The sequence below is a fragment of the Geospiza fortis genome, unplaced genomic scaffold (assembly GCF_000277835.1).
Source record: "Geospiza fortis unplaced genomic scaffold, GeoFor_1.0 scaffold428, whole genome shotgun sequence".
In the NCBI taxonomy this organism is placed as follows: domain Eukaryota; kingdom Metazoa; phylum Chordata; class Aves; order Passeriformes; family Thraupidae; genus Geospiza; species Geospiza fortis.
This window is the reverse complement of record NW_005054409.1, coordinates 143332-168460: the sequence shown is the minus strand read 5'-3', so window position 1 is coordinate 168460 and position 25129 is coordinate 143332. Positions and strand designations below refer to the sequence as shown.

At 37.8% G+C, this 25129-nt stretch overlaps 1 protein-coding gene across 2 annotated transcripts in view; it reads left to right on the top strand.

Moving 5' to 3' along the window:
* The first annotated feature begins 899 nt into the window (after positions 1–899).
* Positions 900–25129, top strand: part of USP6NL (USP6 N-terminal like) — a 106597-nt gene continuing 82367 nt past the window's right edge. Inside the window, exon 1 of one of the 2 annotated variants that reach the window (XM_014309180.2) lies at positions 900–991. In XM_014309180.2, the coding sequence (XP_014164655.1) occupies positions 988–991 (4 nt within the window). In that variant the 5' untranslated portion in view covers positions 900–987. Of the gene's footprint in view, positions 992–18377; positions 18952–25129 lie in introns of those variants that run through there. The other variant, XM_031061314.1, reaches the window with a different exon arrangement.

Below are 25129 nucleotides of genomic sequence, written 5' to 3'. Positions count from 1 at the left end.
CTAATTTGTTTAGAAAAGAGGAAATACATCACATAATACTCCTTAATTTACAGACAGTCTGCATTTGTGCAGGTATTAGAAGAAAACTTTGTACAGCTTAGTAGATATGTTGGATTTCTTCTTTTCATCTCAGCTGTGAGTGAAGTTTCTTTCGTTTAACTGTTCTATCAGACTTGGATAAACTTGCTTTTAGCAGCAGGAGGGAGATTATATAATAAATTTTTCAAAATGTACTTGCTGTGCTGTCATTGCTGGAGATTAAGTCCTCTATATTTGGCTTCAGGGAGGGCCAGGCTTATTGTTAGGGAATCCATATCTGCCCTACTTGGGTATCTTTTTTTGAAATCAATGAGGAATTGCTGGAACTGTAGGTTTATAGTTGCTAGAAATGGTAGCGCTTTCAGGTTTTGTTTCTGAGAAGGAAGTGTTTGATCTGAGTGCCAACATGTGCTTGTTCAGTAATCTTAATTGCAATTTCTTCTGTTTTAAAAAGTGGGGTTTTTTTGCATTGTGTTGCCAGCTGAGGTTGCTGAAGGAAAATACCACTTAGGAATTTTCAGTTACTATATCTATGTTGTAGTCTTGTACTTTTAACTTTTTAACGGCTCCCAAGAGATAACAAACATTGTATTTTATAGCACTTTTTTTTCAAAGTACATACACAAGTTTATCATGTGATTTTTAGAGGAAGGTGCCCGTTTTGAGTCAATAAACAGCCAAATATATCCAAAAGCAGTAAAGCTCCCCAGTCATAACAAACACATCTCTGTTTTCCTTTTTTTTTCTTTTTTGAACAAAGTGGATGAGAAGAGAGTAGAAAAAACAGTTTATATGTAAACATATATTCTTGTGATTTGAAGCTGAAAAAATTATTTGTGTTTTTATTTTCCTCCCACTTCAGGACATGTATACCTCTGAGAAACCTTCTCCAACAAAATACCTTGCTTCAAGACCTGTCTTGGATTATATACAAAGAAGTTTCCAGTCATGAGTAAGTAGATTTCTTTCTTTCAGAAAAAAAGAAACCCTTAGGTTGTAGTTTAGAAGACCTGTACTTCTGTAGTAGCTCTTGCAAGGTGGTTATTCCTTGAAAATATTCATACTGAGTTTTGTGTCTTCGGTCCTGTAAAAATAACCAAATAAACCTGAGAGTTGGCAGATGCCATTTTTAAGCTGCAAATTTTTGATCAATGTGTGCTCTGTAAGACTCCTCTGTAGTCTGGTCTCATTTTCAAGAAGTTGAGTTCTGTAACAAGATGATGTTTGTTTTCTCCAGTATAAATAAAACATGTAGCTCTGAGGGGAAAATGCCTTGGGTTTCCTAAGAATTCCAAAATTTGTGACTGCCTAGTAAATTAAAATAACTGGTAAAAATCCAACATAAAATCAACGGACTTCATTTTATAGGAAAAATAATAAATCTGTTACTCAAATTCCAGTGTAGAGGTTTGATCCCAATGGAATTCTGGCATGTATTGGAATGATCTGAGCCACAGAAAACTGTGACTTAATGTCTGTTCTGGTGGAAAAAAACAGATGAAAGGCACCAGAAGTTTTGCTTTAGGTCATATCTGATGGGTAAGATGACCTCTTTTTAGTGAACTCTTTTGAGTATTTGAATGTCTCATGAATTTTACAGATGTGAGATTTCTTCATGCAGCTTCTGTCAGCAATGTTACTTGGCCTTGTCTCATGTAGAAATAAGGATAAAACTTAATTTGCACAGGGACTATATTTGTAAAGTAGCTCAGCTTCAGCACAACTGTACTGAACGTGCTGAAGGCAAAGCATCTTGTTCATAGGATAATTATATCCTTTCTTAGTAAAATAAGACCATTTGAGTTTCTGGGAGGAAATGAGTAAAGAAAATTGTTGGTTAAATTTCTTGTCAAACTAAATGAAAAATGATTGCTCTTGACATCTGGAAGTGAAAAAGAATGATGAAGGAAATGCTTGCTAAATGCAGCAGAGGAAAAATTACACTAAAAAAAAAGCTCAGAAGAGTTTCTGAACTACCTATAGTTCAGAAACTCTTCTGAGCTTTTTTTTTTTGGTGTAATTTTTCATGCTGGTGTAGGTAGATCTATTTTAGTTTTTATACTGATTTATTTCTATTTTCTTTCATATTGCTATTCACACTTGTTTACTTTCTGATATTTAACATATTTGCTGTATTGCATAGAGGACAATTTTCCAGGCAGTTTTTCCAACATCCTGATTTGTCAAACACTGTATGTGAATCTTCATTTATGGAGCTTTTCATGTTTTTCATTGCCTTATGTGCAGTCTTACACATAACCAATAACTGACTCTCAGTTGCTGTGTTAAGTGTGACTCCCAGGGTGCTGCTGTGATGATCTTGGTTTGGGTACAGCACACACAGACAGTGCTAGAGCAAAACACCTTTGGTTTTGGTCAGATTTTGAGCTCATTCCAGGCTGGGGGGTTCAGCTGTTCCTTAGGAGGAATGAAGATCCTTATTCAAATGCAAGACAACATTTTGGCAGTACTTTTTGTGGTGGTCAGGAAATGATGTTCTTCAGTGCAGGGTGCCACATTCTTGTGGTAGGATGCTGTGATGGGCTTCAAGGGCACAACACAAAGTGCCACTCTTGAAAAATATGGTTTACAGAAGATTAGATGTTTTCTGTTTGGCTGATGTTGAATTTCTTAGTTTATGGTTTACTTGAGAGAAACTTGAGCTATGAGCACAGTCCTTAGTTTATGCTCCTCTTTCTTAAATATCTCAGTCAATTAGGTAAGTACCATATCTTAGAGGCTGCATTTATTTGCACAGTTCTCTGTATGTGTGCTTTTTCATGAATCTGTGGGCACCTAGAATAGCTAGATGTATTAAAAATGGTGAGAGTCTCTACTATTCCTAAACTGTGCATCACCTAGTGTCATTCAAACAAAAAATCTGTCTAAAATGAAGTATTCTCAGCCTTCAGAAGGCCACTAAAAACTCCAGAATGCTGTTATGTGCAGGCTACACGATTGAATCCTACTTACTTTCTTGTGATGTACTTGATTCAATATATATTTCCATTGCTCTTTGTGAAGGGCTGTGCTAGATGCTAAGTCCTAAAATGATTAAATCCTTTTTCTAATATTTATCCTAAATTTGTTCACAGGCAGATCATATCTGTTTGGGTTTTTTGCCAACTTTATTCACTAGATGAAGCAATTTTTACCATATAATATTTGTTTTGTTGTTTACCATATAAAATTTTTTACATAAAGCTTGTTATTTTATTTAAATGCCTTGTAGAAGTAAATCTGTTAATATCCTGGTACTTATGAAGCACACACATATTTATTATTAAGCCAATGATCAGTTAATTTTTTTTTAAGTGAATGAGAGAACTGCTTTTTTGTTTAACTTTTAAATAGGTACCAGGTGTGTAAGTGCCTGCTTTGGATCCTGTTGTACTGGATCTTTCCCTGTGTTGGGGAAGAGCAGTGAGAGAATTGCAGAGTTCACCATTCATGGTGGTAGTTTGTTGTTGGACAATACAAAAAATCTGTTTAAACTGAAGCAGTCACTGTTGGGGCTTTTATTTCTGTGGAATAGCTTTGTAAATGTCTGTTTTCATAAATAAGGGTAAGACAGATTTGAATTTGAAATTGTGCTTCTCCATTGTATGCCTTAAAGGACTCTGAGGTCAGATCCTTAAAGGGTTTGTAAAAGTATCAAGTGTAGCTAGGTGAAGTTGATTATTGATTTGTTTTATATTTAAAGATAACTTGTCAGAGAAATCCTGGTGGATGCAATCTGCCTAGAATGTCCCACCACACAGACAGTTGATTTCATCTACATTTTCTCCAGATATTTAGTGGCCAGAAAATGTGTAGCATCATGATAAATTCTTAATGTTATAAACTGTGCTCTTTATTTTTGGGGATTTTCCTGTGCTTTTCTCCTTTGAGCAAAGGTCAGTACAATGAAATTATTTGAGCTGCTGCAGTGAAAATTAAGGTTAGTGCACACTGTTGCAACAAGCTGCTGACATCTTCATTTTTTTCCCCTTGAATGTATAAGATGCAGTGCCAGCTTACAATACAGAATATTTCTTTCCTGACTTTGTCTTTCTGCTTTTAGTTTTATTTCTAACACACTAAAAACTTAATGCTGCATGCATTTGGGAAGGTCACCTGCTTCTTTGTGCTTCACTCCCATCATTTCAGGTTTCTTTCTGTTTGACTGAGGGTAGGAACACATTTTGTGTGAGAGAACACATTTTGAGAGATGCTGTGCAGTGTAATCTTACATTCTGCAAATGCTTGGTGTGGCCTGGTAATGATGGGGGCAGTTTTTGCCTCTCCAGTTCAAATCAAGCCCACAGTGGTGTGATTAAAGGCTGCTTCTGTGTGATGGTTGGTTACATACCTTGACCTCTCATTACAGCTCTGGCTTTCCAGTCTGTGTTCACAGAGAAACCTTGTGGTTTTGGGATTTCTGAAAACATAGATTTTGTTGCTTTTCTTCTGTGTTCTCATAGTGTATGTAAAGAAATAGTTTTGGCTGTCAATTTCCCTGCTCATGAGCCATGAACTTGGGAATTAAAACAAATGTTAAGGTCAGCCTTAACATTTTAGGTCAGCCAGATCCAGATTCAGTGCTGTAGTGAGTCCCTCTAGGCCAGGCTGGATGGGGCTTGGAACAGCCTGGTCAGGTGAAAGGTGTCCCTGTCCATGGCAGGGCATAGGAACTGGATGATCTTAAGGTCACTTCCAGCCCAAACCATTCTGCACTTGATTATTCCTGTGCTTGCAGCTGAGGGGAGTGTTCTGGGCACCCTGTCCTAAGTAAAATCTGTGCATTAAGGCTGGCTCATTTTCCCCCCTCATCCCCAATCTCCCCTCCTGGTGTGTCACAATGAAATCTCTAGTGAACTGAGGACCAAGTCAAACTGTTCATAAAGGAAATACTGGGAAACAGACTTTTGGTTTGTTTTACCCAAAGTGTAGGTGGCTGTGCATTTTATGTAGTGTGGGTAAAGTTGCAAATAATTTAAAAACTGAATGATTTGATGGAAGAGGCTCTGTAGTCATCACTTCTTTGCAATGAGCTGAGATTGAATGAAAGAAAGGAAGTCTAGGTTCTGATTCAAACAGCTGCCTGCTGGGGAAGGAAAGGCTACAAATAAACTAAAATACTTTAACAATATAATATTAATGAATAGTTAACGGATGTCAGATTATTATCTGACTGTTTTTTGTTTTAGCTTTGAAATATGAGCCCTGACAGCCTAGTCATAAAATGCAAATTTGAAGCTTCAGTTAGTGAAGTATTTTCACAATTGTGGTTTCACAGCACAGTTATCTTCTAATCCTCATAAATACTGTGACTTGAGAAATAGAAGAGAAGCTATTGTGTGTCCTGGGTTATGTTTCCTAAAACTTGAAATAGTAATTTGCTATGAAAAACTGAAGCTGTGAATAATAAAGAATTGTTGGCTACAGGGGACAAAGAGCCATAATGCAGATTTGCAAAAGGTGGCTTTGAAGACTTGTGAAATGTTTGTAAAAATTTTTAAGAGTTAAATAATAGTAACCCTCCTGCAACTCAGCTATGTGAAAAAGAAGGAAACCCACAAGACTCTTAAATAGTAAACTAGTGTGTATTAGTGACCCCCTAAAAATTGCTTCATTGATAATATCAGTGTTTATTTTAATTTTTCCTCTTCTTTTATTGAAGCTGTCAAGGGAATTCACCACTGTAACTGCAGTGACACATGAGAATTTGCACCAGTAGTAGTACACTATTAACTTCTTTGTAGTGGGATGTTGAAGCATGAAAAAGACATGTTGTTGTTTGGCTCTGGAATCTTGTACTAGGAGAACTTGTCACTTGGTCTTGCTTCACTGTTGCTCTTCTGTGTTGTCTCAGCTTTCCAGATCTCTTTTTTTTGGGGTACTGCTACTTGCTGCTCTAGCTCCTCTTTATAGTGCAGCTGGTACCTGGTGACACTGTGAGCAGCTGGGCTGGAGATAATTTTCTGACTCAAAATTCAGATTCAGAGATCAGAATCAATGAGTTAGAGAAGTCTGTGTGGCCTCAACAAGGAAGTTTTGATTGAAGTTTCATTAGAAAGGTTTGGCCTGCAGGAGCCAAGGCTGAACTCAGGATCTTCATGATCTCTTTAAAATGTTGCCCATGCCAGCAATGCCTGGGTGTGCTTGGCCAGCCTGAATTCCTGCATTCTTGCTTGTTACAGGAGCATTCATGAGGCTGACTGGAATTTTGGGGGGCTCCCTAAGCTCTTGCCCAGGTAGCTGCAGCCATGGATGCACTGCTGCCCTGCAGGGAGAGCAGTGCAGGGGTGGGCATCAATGATCTGTGCATGAGATTCTGGTAAATGCTGCTTTTGCCTTGCTGGAGGTGTGCATGGAACTGTAGCCTAAGTTGTTCAGGAATGTGGTAATCTTGGGCTTCCTCTGTGCTAAGCAAGGAGAGGCATTTCTAGAGGGCTAATCAGATCTTGGATGACCCAGTTTCTCACCAATACTGTAATTAAACTGCTCCTCTGAATACACAGGGTGCATGAGTAGCAATAAAATACAAACCCAAATACTTTGCACAAAACTGATGTATCACATGGGGGAAATGCAGGCATGTTAATAGAAACTTACTTGTTTTAATATTTGCATTTTATTACATTGGATTTTTGTTTATTCAATTGACCTAATGATGCAGCTTCTCAGACCTTGTGGATTTTTCTCATAGTACAGCTAGTGAAATGAATCAGAACACAAATGAAAGCTTTTTGAAATTTGTCTGTATTAAACAGATTTAAAATTATTTTTAAAATTTGTTTTCCTAATCCTTCCTTTATTTTTGGTCACTTCATAATCCTTCCTTTATTTTTGGTCACATTTTAGGATATTTATGGCTTGTAAGTCATTGCTTCCCTTGTACTTAAAATTTATTTTTAGGTCGAACAGGCAGATAAATAGTTTTTGACTTTTATTTTGTAATTTATTTACTTGAACAAAGTAAGACTTCAATCTCCATAGTCTGAAATTAAGCTATATCTTTGCAGGAGGTTGCAGTTACCAAAAATGTCTTAATCACACTCAGAAGCTGTGTTGCAGGTGTGGGTTCAAGTTCAGTAATGTCACATTTACAGGGCTTTGCTAACAGAGAGGTACTGTAAAATGTTTACTGTTTAATTTGAGTTAATTAGTGTAAAGTTAAATTTGTAAAACCCTTTGCATACATTTCAGATACATTGACTGAACATTTTTTTAAAGGTGTTGCATTTATTTTAAATTTTATTTTTCCATAAAGGGAATTTCAAATCTATCTTCTTTCATTTGGGCTTTTTCCTGGCAGGTGGATGGGGCTTCTCTAAATAAATTAGTGCAACATGACACCTACTATTAAAGAGATGTAATTTCTGTTTGTAAACCAAAATGTTGGCACTGGCAGGAAACTATTGTTGGTTTTGAGCTGATAGGAGAGCTGTGGCAGGAAAATTACCATCATTAATGATGTTGGAGTTCCAGTGTTTTCATATACACACACAGTGTTCCCCAAATGTGTCCTTTTTAGGCACTTGCACTTCACATTTATTCTGCCATGTTTGTACTGGAAATTAAGGTTGGATTGTTTACAGATTATTTACTTTATGATGCTCTAGCTGTGTGTCTCTGAAACAACAAGGATGATAAAAAGATGGTTGTGATAGTATTTTATGTATATTTAAACATTCATTAAATGTTTTATTTGTGATATATATTTTATGTAATTTTTCTTTACAATGTAAAATTATATACCTACATTAGAGATTGTAGAATTCTTCTATTTATGTGTTTATAAATAAAGGAGAATAATCTTTTAACATTTGTCTGCCTCTGTTTGGACTGATGACCAGTTAGGAGTACTGAATTATTATGACTAATTGGCATATACAGGAGTACATGCCTTTGGCATGATAATATTCTCCCATTACATAGTTTTTAATTTAAATCTTAGTCTTTGGGCCTCTCTCTGTGCTCCTTTATATAGAACATGGCACAATGATGCCTTTATCGTGGGCCTTTGGTGCTCCTGCAGCAGAAGGAGCGAGTAGCGCAAGAACACTGTAACCTTGTTCTCTGGAGTGAGTATCAAGTATCTGCCACTATGTAAGCAATTCATATTTCTGGGATCCTATTCATCCTCTGATAAGTTGAGGCTGGTATTCAAGTACATTCCAAAGGGGGAAGGATGCAGAAATTCCCAACTAAAATACAGATGAAAAGCAACAGTTATAAATGCAGATGTTTGGGTGGGCACCCCCTTCTCTGCATAAGCACTGTGTAGTCACAGAACACTGTTGCAGTTACTGCAGGAGCCCTTTTAGAGGCTGTAGTTTTAAGCTCCCTAATGGTGGTATTATTTCCTGTTGAATCAAAGAATTCACAAACCAGCTGAATGGGGTGAAGAATTAGAAATGGACTAAAGAAGAACTTTCCCAACAGCACTGTTAAATGAGGTGCTCACAGGACTTTCCTTGCCTGTTGTGAGTCATGTTGATTCTCACTTTCCATACAAATTATTGAGTAATATGCAGCACTGTGTAGGAAAAGTAAAGTACTGCTGCTCAATGGTGTAGCTTTATCACAGCTATGAAAAGTAATTGAGCTGCAGTCTCATTTTATGTTGTTATTCATGTTCATATTCAAGAAACAAAGCACCTGATTTAAAAGATGTGTGGTTATTTTAAGCTAAATTGACTGTGTTTCAAGAAAAACTATTTTGACATACTTTACCCAGCTACTGATAGGAAATAACTTCTTTGATTTGTAACACAGTTGGAAAATATTTGGGGTTGTTGCCAGAAGTGGGGTTATGTAAGTAATGTCAGTGAGATTATTGGCTCCATATTTGTTTAAAATATTTTCTTTACTTAAACTACCCAGCCTGTTATCCTTGCAGTATTTACAAGGATTGCCGATGTTTGTGGTAACAAAGTAGCTGCACTTAAGTGATAGGATTGATATCCTATCAATCAACTGATTATAAGCCTTGTTTAAGCTCTCATTGCAAAGGACCCTCTCCCCTGTAATTAAGGTGGTTTAATTCCTAAAGTGATTTGGGAGACTGGCAAGATAACACTGGAATTTTTTCAAGGCTATTGGTAAACCTGTTCCTATCCTGCTCAAAATTTCTGAAGCAAGCACAAATCTGTGTAGAACTCCCAAGTTCTTCTGGTTTGGGAAGCTGGTGTAATGTGTTTTCTTTCTTCTCTTCCTTTTTTCCCTCAGTTTTATTTTGTGTGACATAATGGTCTCCAGAATGGAGGGCATACCAACACGCTGTAGAACCTCAGTGCTTCGGCCAGGGCAGTCATTAATCTAACAGATCACTAATGTATGAGGGCACTTTGTTTTAATAAAGCACTTTGGTTTGCCATAGGAGAGGATTTTTGAATGCAGTCTTTCTGTTTTAGCCTTGAAAAGCTCTTTGAAAACCTGCCTAATTCTGTGGTGGAGTGCTGAAAGCCTTACTCAGAGCTCTTTTGAGCACCAGTCAGACCTGCCAGAATTTTTAGGGACATAGGGAAGTAAGTCTCTCACCAGAATGTTCTGTTGCATTCAATAGAAAGCTTTTTCCTTCTGGTTTTTTTTTTTTCCTTTGTAGTAGAATTTTATACAGCATTATATGAGGAGTTTTATTTTGTGGTGCTACTGTGTCTTAGTTGTACAAACAGTACAATGACATAACCTTCATTTCCTGCTGTCCCCCAAATGTAGCTTTGGAGGTGACACTTGTGGGCTGCAGCTCTGAGTTTTTGGAGTGATGCTGTGCCACAGCCATGCTTGTGGCCAGGCTGCTCTGCAGAGCCTGTTTGCCTTGGGAGCTTCAGTGCAGTTACAGCTCATATTTGATATCTGGCTGCAAAAACTAGACAAGCTTTTAGCTTCCTCTCTTCCCCAGTTGCATCAAATTACTGTAAGAACATCTGAAGGATGTCATGGTCTTGAAGAACAGGAGAGAAAAAAATTGGTCTCTTGCTGTAAAAAGATGAGGTACAAATTGGAAAGTGTCAATTTTGCTTTTTATTTCCTCCTTGCTTCCTTCCCTGCTCCCCACCTCCCTTTTCTATGTCAGAAGCGGTGACAAAAATATTTGTACGTTTTACTCTTAAGTATGTGGTAGGAAAGTTTTCTTTTTAGAGCAAAGGCTAATGAGTCATTTTAGTGACATTTCAGTATTTATTTATTCCTTGTGCATTAAAACAAACTAAAAGAGATAATATTTATATGAAACTCGCTGTAAGGCTCTTGAATGTTTTTCCCCCTCTTCTTAATGCAATCAATCATTAAGTGGAACATCCATTTAGAAGAACTAACACAATTTGTGTTTTTGTTTAACATGTATGTTCAGTGGATGATACAGCAAGGCCAGGTTATGTGGATGTTATTCAGTGAAGTTTAACAAGGATAAATCCCCTGCAAGGGGGAATGATTTTAAATTCTCTACAGACAGCTGCAGAGAACATAGAGACCAGTAAACACACTGCAGTTTTCCATCTGCCAAAACTGGGACAGTGTTAGTAGGTTCCTGTGTTCTTGTTCATGGAATCAGTAGGTAAGACATTTTTCATTTGGATAAATTGATTGTCTTAAGGTGAAGCTGACTAAAAAAGTCTCAGATGCCCAAGTGTTTCTAGCATTTTTTCATTGATGAGGGAATAGGAGAACTGTTCAACACTGGGAGTGTATGAGTAGTCACAGATAACATGATTGTCACATTCAAGTGCTAAGCTTGGATTTTTAAACACATTAGATAAAATCTGCTTTGAAAGACTGCATTCTGAGTGACCACAGAAGGAGAGCAGGAGGCAGAGGTCTGAAAGTGAACACGTAATGGTGTGTCCCATTAGAGCAGAAGTGCAGGAAGCAAACAGACCCAGGTACACTTCCTTTTAAAGGAGGGTGGTTCCCTCCTGCTCTGTGTGACCTTTGGGTTAATTTCCATTGGCTACTTCTGAAATGTTGAATTTGTTCTTCCTTTGAATGTGTCTCTGTAACAGTTTTTCATTACTAAGGTAGGTTGCATTTGTGGGATTAGATGCCACTTTAAGTGTTAGATTAGTTTATTACAGAGTATTCAAAAACTTGTTTTGAAAGTTTTGATTTTTCTTGCAGAGACAAAGCCACACTGTGTACTATTTGCTGCACTAACTATGGCTGCAAATACATGGGCTTAATAAAAGTAGTGTGTATTTTGCAGTGGACTAATAAGGTTTGATGTTCTTCCTGGTGCCTCTCTACAGCTGCATTTTATTACTTGGATTAAATATCAGCCTAGAAATGTACATGCAGTGAAGGATTTAATCATGCTAACAAATAGCAGTGCATACAATTTCCTAGTTTTTCTTTGCCTCAGGGAGGTACAAGATTATTAGTCTCATTTATATCCTCTTCAAAAGGAAACCAAGTAAGGGTTTAAATTAAAAGTTTTTATTTTTCTTCTTTCTTTGGATTGAACACACATTCACTTTTATCAGTCTATGCCTGATTAAACTAATGAATGTACTTTGACTTCAGTATTAGCACATGTAAGATAGTAATGGTTTTGATTTTTGTTTAATATAGCAAAACTGAAGAAAGTCTTTAATGACTAGTGTGGCTTCTTTCTGTGTGCTTAGGTTTGACAGAACATTTAATGATATCCTTTAGCTTAAGATAAATTTGTTGATTAGCACTACAGCCATGACCCAAATCCAGGCAGTGGAAAATTGCTGCATATTCTGTTTGAAATGCTGCATATTTTTGGTGAATATATTTTAAATAGTTTTTGTTATTGTAATTACAACTTCATTAATGTCTGATCTCTTTTTGAGACTTCTAGTATACAGCTTTTTTCTTCTCAGATCTTCATTTGCAGCTAAAGCTATGAAAACTTGCCATCTAATGTGAGGAAGACTGAGAAATCCTGTGGGGTGTGTGCATCCACTGAGATGAGATCTTGTACTACCATCCTCTTTCTTCCTCCTGTTTAAAAAACCCCACCAAACATTATTTTATCAGTCATTTAACGTGGACTGCTTAGAGACAACCTTTTTTGGGGGGAGTGGGAGTGGAATTCCATTTGCTTTGTTGTTGCTTTCGTGACTGTTTCTTGAGCCTTATAAAGTGACCATTTGGCCTTGGAAGGGCATGGTGTGAGTATGAAGAGAAAGAAATTGAATTAATTTGATGATTCGCAATAACATTCTGTGATTCTGTTCTTACTCATTTTCCTAATGGTTTGGAGCTTGCTTAACACAGTCCTAATCACATAGACCCAAAAATCATGAGTACTTCTGTATCTGAGGAATTCTGCACTGCAGCCTGAGCTATTCCTTTTGCCAGGTCTTTATGGGTTAAATATCTAAGAGCTTTTGGAACCCTTTGAACTGTTGCTAAATGGTGCACTTGTTTAGGTGCTCTTGTATGTCCAAACCTACAGTTCTACAGAAAATATAAAGAAGAAGTACCCTTTGGTCATGGAGGTGACAGGTACAAAACACATTTACTGGGAAGAAAAAATAAATTGTACATCTATACATGCTTTTATCCTTTTTGTAATTTTTTTTATTGGGAAGAGTGCGTCAAGACTTATATGAGCACAAACTTCTGATACTGATCTCCATTAGTGTCTGGTGTCTGTTATCAGGGTGATAAAAGTGATTTACATGGACAGTTCCCTTGGCTTCATCGTGGCTCTCTGAGAGACTCACTGTGTCTTTTAATAGTCTAGAGCCACGTGCAGAATGTGTTGTAGCAAGAGCTGAGGGGGTGAAAACTGTGCAAGAAGGGTGACAGTCAGAGCCCTGAGCAGGGATGGGATTGTGCAATGTGTTATTTTCCTTCTCTGAGTGCCCTAAGCTCTGCAGAATGTGGCCCTGTGTTTTTCTGTCCTCCCTTTTTTCCCAGTTACAGCATTTGTTTTTCTGTTTTGGGTTTATAGGGTTTTTTCCTGGAACAGGTAGAATTACTTTCATTGACCATTTATTGAAGTTTTCCATTTCATTTGAATTTAATGAACAGCTTTCTTGTATGTTTAAAGTGTAAAGAAAAACAAACTTAAAAAAAATAGCTTTCTCTTGAAATTATTACTTTTCCAGCCTTTAGATCAAGCCACTTTCTCTTCTTTAGAAGATACCTTCTAAATAAGGCTCCTAGATCTGCAGCCATAGTTTCATGCTTTAAAATTGGTAGCAAACCTGCTAGAAATGAAGAAAAAAATATTCCTAAGTGGATGAAAATTCTGTTGGATTAAGCAGTTACTGACTCTGAAGGACCATTGACTGTGAGGATGTTTATTTATTTTTCTGGATGCTTTGCAAAATGCATAGCCAAAAGCAGTCACTTTTGAAAAATGATCTCCTGAATAATAAATGGAGTTGTTGTTGTCACTGGTGCAAACATTTTTACAAGAAAGGCTATCAGAATTTCACATAGGAATACTTGAGAGCATTAGGTGTTCTTCTTTTTGCCTCTTTCATGCTTCAAAGAATGATCTGCAGAAAAGAATGAAGATTAAGAATTTAAAGTTTCAGAGATTTATGAGGACAGTTAGTTATTGATTTGGAACTCTAGAATTCTTGTCCAACTATGATAGATTATTGAAAACTTAGGAAAAGCTGTAGGCTTCAGTTCAGAGATTGGAAAATTAATTCAAAATATTAGTGAGAAACAATAGCTAACCTACTTCCTAGCAGCTGTAGTAATAATTTTTATTATGATATATTGCCTGTCTTAGAGCTCAATGCCTAATTGTTTTGAGATAATAATTTGAAGACAGGAAATGACAGGAGTATCATAAAACAAAATGTTTCTGGGGATAGTGGGGATAGTTAAGGTGTATGCCTTAGCTGCTGGATAGACTTTATCTGAATTCATTGTTTTTGAAAGAAATAAACAGTTGTTTTGTTTGGTTTTTTTTTTTTTTTGGTGAAGGGACTGTGCAAATGTTCTTATAATATACTCTTCCATTTATTTGATATTTAAAGAATCTTTTCCCTGTTTCTTGACTTTTATTTCCTTAATCCTTTAATCTATTCTTGAAAACTTTTATCCTGCATATGAGAGAATGGTTCCTGATGGGAAAATCATTTTCTGAGCTTCTTTGCCAAGATGGGAATGAAGCAGTTGAAGCAGTTGTGCCATGTGTGGTTCTTGAAACTGCAGCTTTTAAAGCAAACATTCCAATGGGTCATTAAGAGCAGGTGCTCTCACTTTTGATGGCACTGGAGTTTTTACAGCCCTTGTTCCAGACAGCCCTGCTGGGACAGCCCTGCCCACAGCCCTGCTGACTGTAGGGTGCTGAAACCTTCTGGGTGTTCCAGCCTAGAGAGGAGGGTCCAAAGAGCAAATGCTCCCTTGTAAATCCTCTTCTCCTCCCTCTAACATCAGACTTTGCTCTATTGCAGAACTAACGTCACCAGAAGTGCTTTGTGTATTTATTTCCTTTCTACAAGACTTAATGCTTGATCCTGCTGCCATTGAAACATCAGTGACAGACCTGCCCTGGGCTGGGACCTTCCTGGCCATTTTGTTATGGGCTCTCCATTCCCGGGGGTGTCAGGCCTGAAAGCTTGGCATTTTAACCATGTGTGCAGTCTAGCAGGTAGGGAAAAGGACACAATTCTGGCTGTGGGGAACATAGGGGAGGATGATGCAGTCAGATCTGCACAGGTTTCTGCAGAGATGTTGGGAGTAATTAATATGCAGAATATCTGAATTCTGGATGGTTCAGGTTGATAAAAGATGGAAAAAGATCAGTGACAGTAACTTTATATCTCAACTCTAATGTGTGCAGGGCTGTTGTTCCAATGAATGAAAGCCCTCGAGGCATTGCAGTGGCTTGGGTTTTTCTCTGTTCGTAGCTTGTACATCTTTCTGTAAACGAGGACACAACAAGCAGGCACTTTTTGGGTGGCTGCAATGCTGCCTGGGAAAACCCCGAGGGTTCTTGATGGTTTTTTAATAGCCTAGACAGAATGCTGTGAATATATAAACATTACAGATTAGAAGAAGAGAGTGAAGGAGAAAATATTAAATCTTCCTCAGACTTCAATTCTGATCTTCCCCACCCCCTGTCAAGTACCTTTGACAAATACCCACTGAGCCATCCTTCTGCAGCATCATTTGTGCTGTAAATGTGTTACCTCCTGGCAATATGCTTCATGAAAAAGAGCTGCTTCCAAAGATCAGTTAATTATAATTATGTTAACGGAAGCACTATTCCGAATTATGATAGCTGACTAATCCGGATGCAGGTCATTTTTTATTATGCTTGGGAGAGATCAAGGACTGTACACAGTGATCTACAAAATCCCATCCTGGTTAACTGTCCCTTCCAATACCAATGTATTTCATCATGTTGTTAACATGTGCATGATTTCTGTATTCCCTGCAATTTTGAAGTCAAGGAAGAAAAGCAAAATCCAAGAACATCATCAAGCACATATTGCTTAGCAAGCCCTCTGTTGAAGAGGAAAAATGCTTGGCAGAGATCAGTGGTCTATGCACTGAATATGTAGCACTACTGTTTTTTTTTCTCAAAGAATCGACTGAAATCATGACACTAAATCTATGACATGGTTTCTTGGTGGTTCACCTTGTGTATCTGTGTCTGAATTGCTGTGAACTTCCATCTGGTGTATCCTTGCCCACAGTGGGTGTTTTATCAGGATGTGTGGTCTGAGAGGTGGCAGTTGTAGTGGCAGATTGTATGGAAGTATCAGTTAGTTCAGTATCAGTCAAAGATAAGAGTGAACTATAACCAAGTTCTGACTCACAAGTAACAGATGAAATAATACAATTTAGTGTGTTTTATTTCTAGAAGTCTTTTTGGTATTGCCTCTATACTAAAGCAGGTTTAGTGTTGCTGTCTTGGTGAATAAATTGATTTGAGGAAACAAATAGCAGCCACCAAGCTTACTGTGTAATTCTTCAAAGTTTCAGTGATTTATTAAAATTTCTTATTTATCATGCCTGCTTCAGACTTGCACCATTTTCTTTACATTGCATATGGAATGTTGTTTACATTTTCTTAAATTATTTTAAGACTTTGTGAGTTTTTAAAGTTTTTTTTCTACATGCCAATTGTCACAATAAAGAAGAGAAGGAAACTGTTGTGCATACCAACTTTGGAAACTATTGCACATTGAGGAAGGCAGGTGCGATGTGAAAATGACTTCCAGTCCTGAAGTTCTTGTGTGTGTCTCTTTAAAAGGGAGGACAGGGACCTGTATCAGCAAGGTGAGGGACAGTTTGGAACAAAAAGGAATGACTTCCTTTTTGCAGTGGGGAATAGGTACTGAAGTGCTTGATTTCTTCCTTTTAAAATAATTTTTCACAAAAGTAGATACAAGTCATGCCTTCTTAACTCTTTTTTCCTCTGCTACCCCTTCCTAACTGTTAATCTTTGTCAGTCCACCATCCTTTCCGTGTTCCAGCACTTGAGAATGTTATTGTAGCAATGAGATAGTCAAATTCATTTAAAAATCAACTGTAGGATCTGCAAGGTGTATTCTTGCTTTGGAAGGCCAAGTGGATGTTATTACTGAATAATTTATTTAACCTTTATCTCTTTTTTTCTTCCTTTCTCCTCCCAACCATAATATGTTAATATAAGGACCATCAAAAGATTAGTAGTTCTGTAGTAGTTGTGTTTTGTGCACCATGAACTAAGAAATCAGTTTTTTAGAGAAAATTTGCAATGTAATATAGTTGTAAGTAATGATATTCCTTTGGTTTTATATCTTTGATTTGAAGATAAGTTGTTTGATTATCCAACTAAATAAAGAACAAACACCTCATGGTGAGGTAACTGTGGAAAAAAATTCTTCCAACAGCAATTTTGAGCACTGGATTATTAAATAACAGACCTCCAGGTAAACCTTACTGCACAACCCTGCATTTTACATCTTACTTAAATGTTCTGAAATTATCCTTGTTTTGGAAGGGTCTGCTTGTAGTGATCTTCTTCAAACCTCTCTAGGTATAAAGTCATTGTTCTTAAACCTGGAATTTAACTTCAGGTCCAGGAGTTAGAAATTATTCTTAATATAGAAAAGTTGAGGATTCTGCCTGTAGCATTTTGAAGAATGTTTCTTCAAGCTTCCTCTTGGGTGGACACTTGAATGTTTGCAGAGTGGGAGAAGAAACCGGACAGCCTGGCAGGGAGAAGGATTTTACTTGTCTTTGTTTTAACAAACCAAATAGGATAGAACTATGGGTTGCTCTTCCTTCTGGCGGAGATTAATGGGCAGGCTGTGAATGAGACTGACATAACAGACATAGTTTGTTGTTCCTGTGCTCTCTGTGATTCAAGAGACTGACATGGACATGGATAAATATGCCAGTAAATCTTAAAATCTGAAATGCTTGTGGTGAGCAGCTGGAAATGGAAGAATGGAAAGAGATGACCTCTTCTCCTCCCCATCTAACACTTAAGCAATGGGAACAGAAGGTCTAAAGGCCAGAGAATGTTGCCTGTGGTTTGTTTTCATGTTATGATTTTCAGAACATGCAAGTTGGCTTCCTAAATTGATCTCTGTGTGTGCGAGGCCTCGCAGTGCTGCGTAGGAATTCAGTTTTCTGAAGTGTTCACAGAGCTTCTTCAGCCCTGACAGTTATTTAAAGTGATCACATAAAACATGATTCCTCAGGATTTTTTTTATTTGGGGGTTAGCTCTTCAGAGGCTTTGACAAAAGGCACTTCTGAAGGGCCTTTGTACATTTTCCAAATGTCATTAAAAATGTTGTGGGGCACATGCAGCAATCTGTCTGCCTAAAATTACCTGACAGAAGTAATGACAGTACCTTTGCTGAAATGTCATCGATGGAGAGAGATGGGGAGACTGACTCAGTGATCAGAATCCGATTTTATTGTGGGGTACAAACACTTACATAATATTTCAGGGAGACTAGTAATGTGTACTGCAATGATTAGGTTAAAATCACATACACAAAATTATGCATATAACAGCATCTCTTGCTTGCAGAGTTCAATGAGATTTTTCTTTTTCCGGTAAACCCGTTTGATTTAATCCTCTTGCAATCTACGTCTAATTTTCAAAGTTCTGTTTGCTTTTGTCAAGGCATCCTGTTATCAAATCTCTTATGTTAAACAGGTCCAAAGTCCATTATCTCTCTTGTGCCCCCCAACATTCCAACACTGAAATAGTTCTCTGGGCCTCTGGTGGTGGGTGAGAGAAAGCCTGAAATCCTCCCAGGATTTCCAGCGTGCCTCCCGGTGTGTGAGAATTCCTGTCACGTACGAGGGTGTCAGAGGTTTCTGTTCGAGGGGGGAGAAGAGGAGCCCAATGAATGTCTTCAGCAGGAGCTTGCTTGTGCCTGATGGAGTTTTTGCAGGCTGGGTTTAATTTTAGTTCTGTTGGTGGGTCTGATGCTGGCTCTGCACTGCACCGGAGTCTTTCTTTAAGCATTACGTGAAATTTCATGAACTGAGACTGACTTGAAAAGAGGATGCCGCCGCACTTGTTATTACTGAGCCTAGGGGAGCACGCGGCATCTGTCAGCACTCCTTTCAAGGGTTTTTTCTTTAGCTACTTTGTGAACGTTTCCTTTAAACTTTATTTAGAGAAATCAGTATGTGTTCTCTGCAGTAAACAATTCTAAAATGTTCTGTAGAAATACATTCAGGACTGCTTGCAATTTTTTGTCTCCTTGTGCTGAAGTCACTTTAAATCCATCACCCCAGCCTGTAGAGTCGTCAGGCAGAAATCTTGCTGGGAAGGTAGATGAGTTCTTCCTGCAGCAGTTTTGCTTGAGCATACCGAAGACAGCCATGTAATAAGGTGTAGTAATGAAACCTGTTGGAATTTTAGAGGAGCACCTTGTTCCTTTGATCTTGCTAAGGAGCAATGATTCAAGTGCTACAGATTGTAAAGGATCTGGTGTCGCCAGCAAGACGGAGAGCAGATGCTGCCAGGAAAGGTAAGAGCAGCTCTGGGATATACTCAGTGTTCTCAGTAACTTGCTGTGAATCAGAAATATTTTGGGAGTTTGGTTGTAGTTAAATTGCATACTTGATACTTAAAAATGCTCTTTGTTGTGGCATGTACAGCTGCCATAATTTGCCTTGGAACTATATTAAGCCTAATTATTATCGTTTTTGCAACTGCTGCTTTCCCAAGGAGAATCCCAGTGACGTTTATGATGCTGAAAATTGAGTTTGTCAGCATCTGTAACTGTTACACTAAAGATTTTCCTTTTTTTTTTTTTTTTTGTTTTGTTTTGTTTTGTTTTTGTGGTAAAAACATTTTTGTTGTCAGGAGAGCTCAGGATGTGAAAATAGCAGTCGTATTCTGTGTAATCCCATCAAAATAGTTTTTAGAGTCTTAATGCTCTAAATGAGAATAAGTGCAAAACCAGGCTTCTTTAGTGCTTATGGAAATGAGAGACTGGAAGTACACAGCTGCACTTCTGGCTAGGTTTTACAATTAGATTATTTCTAGATTACAACTAACTTCAAGATCCAAAATGCCTCTTGCAAGTGTATGAAAAACTACTTGAAATAATCAATGATTGTTTGGACTCAATTGATGTTAAATGCTGTTCTTGTTTACTTCAGTGTGTTGAACATTTGTTTTTTCTTTGCTAAAGTAGTGCCATCTTTTGTGGTATCTGACACACACCTAATGAGGAAGTGATTAAACACTTCTTTTGTCTTTTGCATCTTAATTATTTGCAACTGCTAAATATTTGGTTTGTAGAGGAACTAAATAATTTGTAGGGATAACTTAAAAATTTCATTCTTACTAGAATCAATTTGCTAGGACTGGTTTATTTTGTATTGAATAGGTTGTGAATAATTTAGGATTTACAGCATCTGCCTGTTACTGTGTCATTTTTCTATTCTGCCTTTATGTGTAATGTGTGGCTGTGGGCAAGTACCTTTATTTCAAACCAAATAACATCAAGCTGCTCTAATTGTAACAAGTCAGGTAATGAAACACCTCTGTAAGTAAACAAAAGGAGTGAAGGTAGAACTGGGCTCAGCTGTAACCCTCTGATTCTGAAACAAAGAAAGGTAAGCTTCCTAATGATTTCCTTAGATTTTGCAGTGATTGGTTGAACATCCCCCCAAGAGTTGTATAGTTTCATCCCTGTGAATTACTTGACTTCAGCACTGTTCACTGTTCATTTTTGATTTGAGCTGCTTCTAGAGGAGGACAAAGGGACAGAATCTCTACTTGTCTGTTCTGCACATACCTCACTAGTCAGGCAGGATTTTTATAGAACTACTGTAAGAACTGCTTAAAAAGATGTAAAACCAAAAGCCATAAAAATACTGATTTATAAGAGCACACTAAATGGAATTGAAAGGGAAGGATTTGAAAAACACAAGGAAATGCTCTTTCTCAGTTCTAAAACGTACAGGTTTTTTTTCTGTTTGTTTTACTCCCTTAGTAAAAGACATTAATTTTGGTCGTTGTTTGGGTGGCATTTTCAAGCTGCTATTAACTGAGCTAATTAGGTGTTAGCTCCTACAGAACCTGGTGATGCATTTTGATGAGCAATATTAAGATCTTAACATTAAAAAACATTCAAGTATTCTGAAGAAAACATTTACACAAGATGCAAAATGCTGACAGGTTTTGGTGATCGATACAGTAATTTGAGTAGACATTAGGTTTTTTTCTTCACAGTGTGCAACATTAAGCATCTGGTGTACATGAAGGGCTGTATTCTGCAGAAATGACTCATTCTCAGTATTGTTCTCAGTAAATGGAAAAATGGACTTGTAAAGAAAGAGTTGCTAGGAAGCCTACTGTGAATGTGAGGTGAATCAATTGAGACATGGGGGATGATGTGTGAAGTGTTTACCAAAATGCTTTCAAATTGGTGTTACTAAACTGTAAAGATTGTAAATCCCACTCCTCAGGTCCATCCTTCTCCTTCCCTTTAAAAAATGTTTTTATTAGAATATAATTTCTTGGGAGGTAAATGTTACAAAGGAGCACAATGTGTTAATTGCACATTTCATATGTGGTGTCAAGTTAAAAACTTCTTAAAGACTGAAGGTCCTAACCAAGTAACTGTTTTTATAAATAGTACATAAGGTTGGGGAGGGAAAGGATTCCTCTGCCTTCCAATTTTCCCAAGATTTATTTTCAGACTGAGGCTTAGAAGCACAGTTAATAGCCAAGAGTGTCTCTTTGCATCCATCATCCAACATCAGAAGCTTGTTATAAGGTCTGCAGTAAGCACAGCTACTGTGGAGATGAAAATTCAATCCCTGCAGAAGAAATTCGTGCAGAATGCCATTTAAAAAAACCCCATTACTAATGCTTCATGAAATGTAGATTTAATGGGGTAGCTGAAGAGCCTGACAGAGTTGTGGAGTCTAATTTTGGTTTTTTATGGACCAGCCTGTTTTCATTGTGGCTGTGACCTATGCCACAGGTTAAATTAAATTTAATTTTCTGTATCCTAAGAGGTTGATAAATAGGGGGTTTACAGGGCTAAATCCCACAAAGAGTCAGGGAGTGTGAGCATGAGTGTCCACCTTGTCTCCCAGTGCAAGACCTCCGGTTCTGATTTTGTCTTCAGTCTTTGGCTGCTGAGGCTGACATCAGAAAATCTTCAGTGGGCCTGTGAGTCTTGCTTAGTGAATACATGAAGTGAGCTAAACAGTTGGTTTTGATTTATAATGTCTCACATTTCCATACTATTTTAAATTTTGTGCTGTTTAAAAATTGAATTATTCAATATTTTTAGGGGAAACAAAGTCCTATAATTGTTTTCCATAGTCTTCCACCAGCAGTGAAGCTGAGTGTGTAGAGTTTGTTGTTTGGTTTTCATGGGTTTAGTCTTTGGGAAACTCCAGACCCTTACCATGTTTAGATAATATCAGATTCGTTGGAGGATAAGATTGCCACTGGTCATTTATTGTCAGAGGAATAACACTTTACGTGCCCTGTAAGTCTGAAGGTGAACATGAAGTTGTAAAGAAATTTAAGAGGTTGCCATTGTTTTATTTATGAAATCGAAAGTCTGCTTTGAACAAAATGATAAATCACAGCAGTATAAAATTCTCTTCACAAGCGTTCTGATTGGAAGCCAAACATTTTATGAGATCTGAAACCTTTCTGAATTTTAAAAAATAGTTCAAATGTTACTTGTCCTAGAGAAATCCATGTAGAGTATAAATCTACTAATTATTTTCTTCTTTTCCATCACTAAAATCTTGGTTGAAATCCAGGTTGTATAAAATTACTGAAGAAATACTCATGTTTACTTCTTTCTCCCTTCCTCCTCTTACAGATGGCTACAGCAAAACTTAATTGGCAACATCACCTTGATGTTAGGATATAAAAAGACACGTTGTATTAAAACACTTCTAGCAGATGGGACAACTAAATTGAAACCACAGAATTAAAAAGGGATGCAGTATTTCAATGTGAGAGAAACTTGAGAGAAAACTTCAGTTTAATACTGTTTTTTTTTTCCTAAGAATGCAAGAGGAAGAATATGTTTGGTCACTGCACTGTTTGGGCCTATGAGGTGTGTAAATGTTGGGCCAGCCAAGGATAAATGTGTTTAAATTTTCCAGCAATGAATTGGGAAGTTACTGCCTGGATTCAGTGCAGACAGTGCTGTGGTGGTACCTTGTATTTCACACTTAGACTTGACAAGAAATAAACAGTGTTTGTTTGGTTTGTTTCTCTAGGCATGGATTAAGTTGATTAGTTGCAAGATGGAGAAAATAAAATCAAGGTCCTGCATCAAGTAGTCATGGTGTTTTCTCTTTACCTTTGGTGATAATAGAGGAAAAGTGTGCTCAAATCAAATGCATTCCATTGAGGCATCTACTAAAATATGAGAAACTGGCTTCAATCCCTTGAGTTTTCAGTTTGTTGTACCATCTTTGCAAGGAAGGCTGAGAGTTTTGCCTCCCATGGGAAGTTCCAGGGTTACCTGAATCTCTTATTTTATTTTTTCATATATTACTGTTATAATCCATTTTGGGTATTTGAACTGATAAATGCTGGATTAGAAAGAAAGGTTTCTCTAGGCTCTTATACCTATCCTTGAATTACTTTATTTTTTTAAAGGAGACTGGCCAGAAGAGCCTAGTTAATAAAAATTAACGAGCTCTTTAGTGAGCTGCATGCAGGGAGGGTTTTTTTTTGTCATTAAATATGAAATTCTGCCCACAGGAGCCAAGATAATTTATTGTGGTCTGGATAATTTATTGTAGTCCACAGCTCATCAGTACAGGTACACAGCTTCAATTCACAGTTTACTGTGGCAAAGTTTCTAGCAGTGTGACAGAATTTAACTGCATTTTCAACAGTTCTGCCATTATTTGTGTTGAAGTTTCAGCTGTGGTTTCACAAATAATTAATGTTGGCAGAAATGACTCCTCCTGCCTTGCCTGTGCTGCTCACTTGGCCTTTCCATCCCAGTTCAGATCCCCACAGTGCTTCACCTGTGTTTGTGTAGCCGTGCAGTGGTTTGGAGAGGGACACTGAACTTCTCATTCTTGTTGAGCTGCTGTAACCTTGATCAGTTTTACTAATCCACCTGCTAATACAGCTAATCCACTGCTGCTGCAGCTCCACAGAGGTGCTTGTGAGCTCCAAGGAGGAGCCAGCAGTGGGATGTGAGTGAATCCATGGGGACAACCTTCATTCAGTGGTGCCACTGGCTGAGGCTAGTGGGAAATGCTGGTGGGATTTTCTTCTGCTGGAGTGTGAGGAATTCACCTCAGGATGATACAGACACAAGCAAGTAATAACACAGCTGGGTCACTGCACAGCTGGACACACAGTGTGTATCCAGAATGTTTTTACCTAATACATTCTTTCTGTGGCTGGCATTTGCTATGTCTCACCTTAAATAATAGAAACTTCCATGGGTTACGCCTACATCATGGCTTTTCTACTGAATTTCTTATCCTGACATTTTGTTGTCTTTCTACTTCATTTGAAATTTTATTCTTTTCCTTTGTGTGATGCCAGCTGCAGTGATTAAGAAAGGTCCTGGTGCTGCTTCACCATATGTAGCTGTTAATGGCTTATTTTAGTGTCTGTGTATTTGGTTATTAGGTAGGTAGCATCATTAAACAAAGTCTGTAGATGTTGTATCTTGGGAATTGGTCTGTGGCATAACAAAATTAGTACAGACAGCTAGAATTCATTTAGCTGTGGAGGAACTACAGAGAAAAGAAGCACTCACTACTTGTTCTGTCCTTCTGCAGTAATGTTAGTTACCTGAAGCGAGCTAATTTACAAGCAGGTAAGCCCAGCAAAGGCAGCTCATCCCCAGCTTCCTACTGTGACTTGTTACTCTAGTATATCTTGGGGTTATTTTTGGGAAGGTGTGACCCTAAACCTATGAACTGTCAACTGTAATATTCTCAATAATCCCAAAATACAATTTTAGGGTTCTTATTTGTAGCACGTGGGAAATGTGGGAGCTTAACATAAAATATTCCTATAGAAGTAGGCTTGAACAAGAAGGAAGAGTAGGGAACAGTGCAGTGGTGTAATAGGGAAGAGCACAGAAGGTTTGCAGTGATGTTTTTGCTAGATGGGACAGAAATTCAGTTCTGTGTGCATCAGCACAGCTGTTTTGGCATCACTGAAGCTGATCTGACTTGCTGTGTGTGGGGATCTGCAAACCCTGTCCTGATTTCACTGCAGCAGGAGGCACCTGGGTGAAAAGACCAACTGAAAACAAGGTGGATTTGTTGGGTTCCTTGAAAGAAGAGGACAATTAATGATTGATTCAAGGTTTTGATTAACATTTGGGAAGATTAATGAGTTACATGGTTTTGAGCTGGAGCTGGTAGGATGAGTATATTTGGCTTTCTGGTTTCAGTGATGCTCCAGCTGAGACAAAGATTCTGTGTTGCCTGAGGCATTTGTCCACTGTGTTTGCATCAGAGCCAAGATCTCAAGCCTGGATCTCTGAACATGGCCAAAAGCTGTTTGTATCCTGTGCCTTGCTTCTCTGCTGGCTCTTGTGCTTCTCTCAGTGTGGGAATTTTACAAGTAAGACATTTTAGTTTTGGTTTGGAGACTTTTGAGAAAAGGCTGGGAAGCTCTGCCTGAAGGATCTAGAAAAACAGTCTTATGGGAAGCTCTGCCTGAAGGATCTAGAA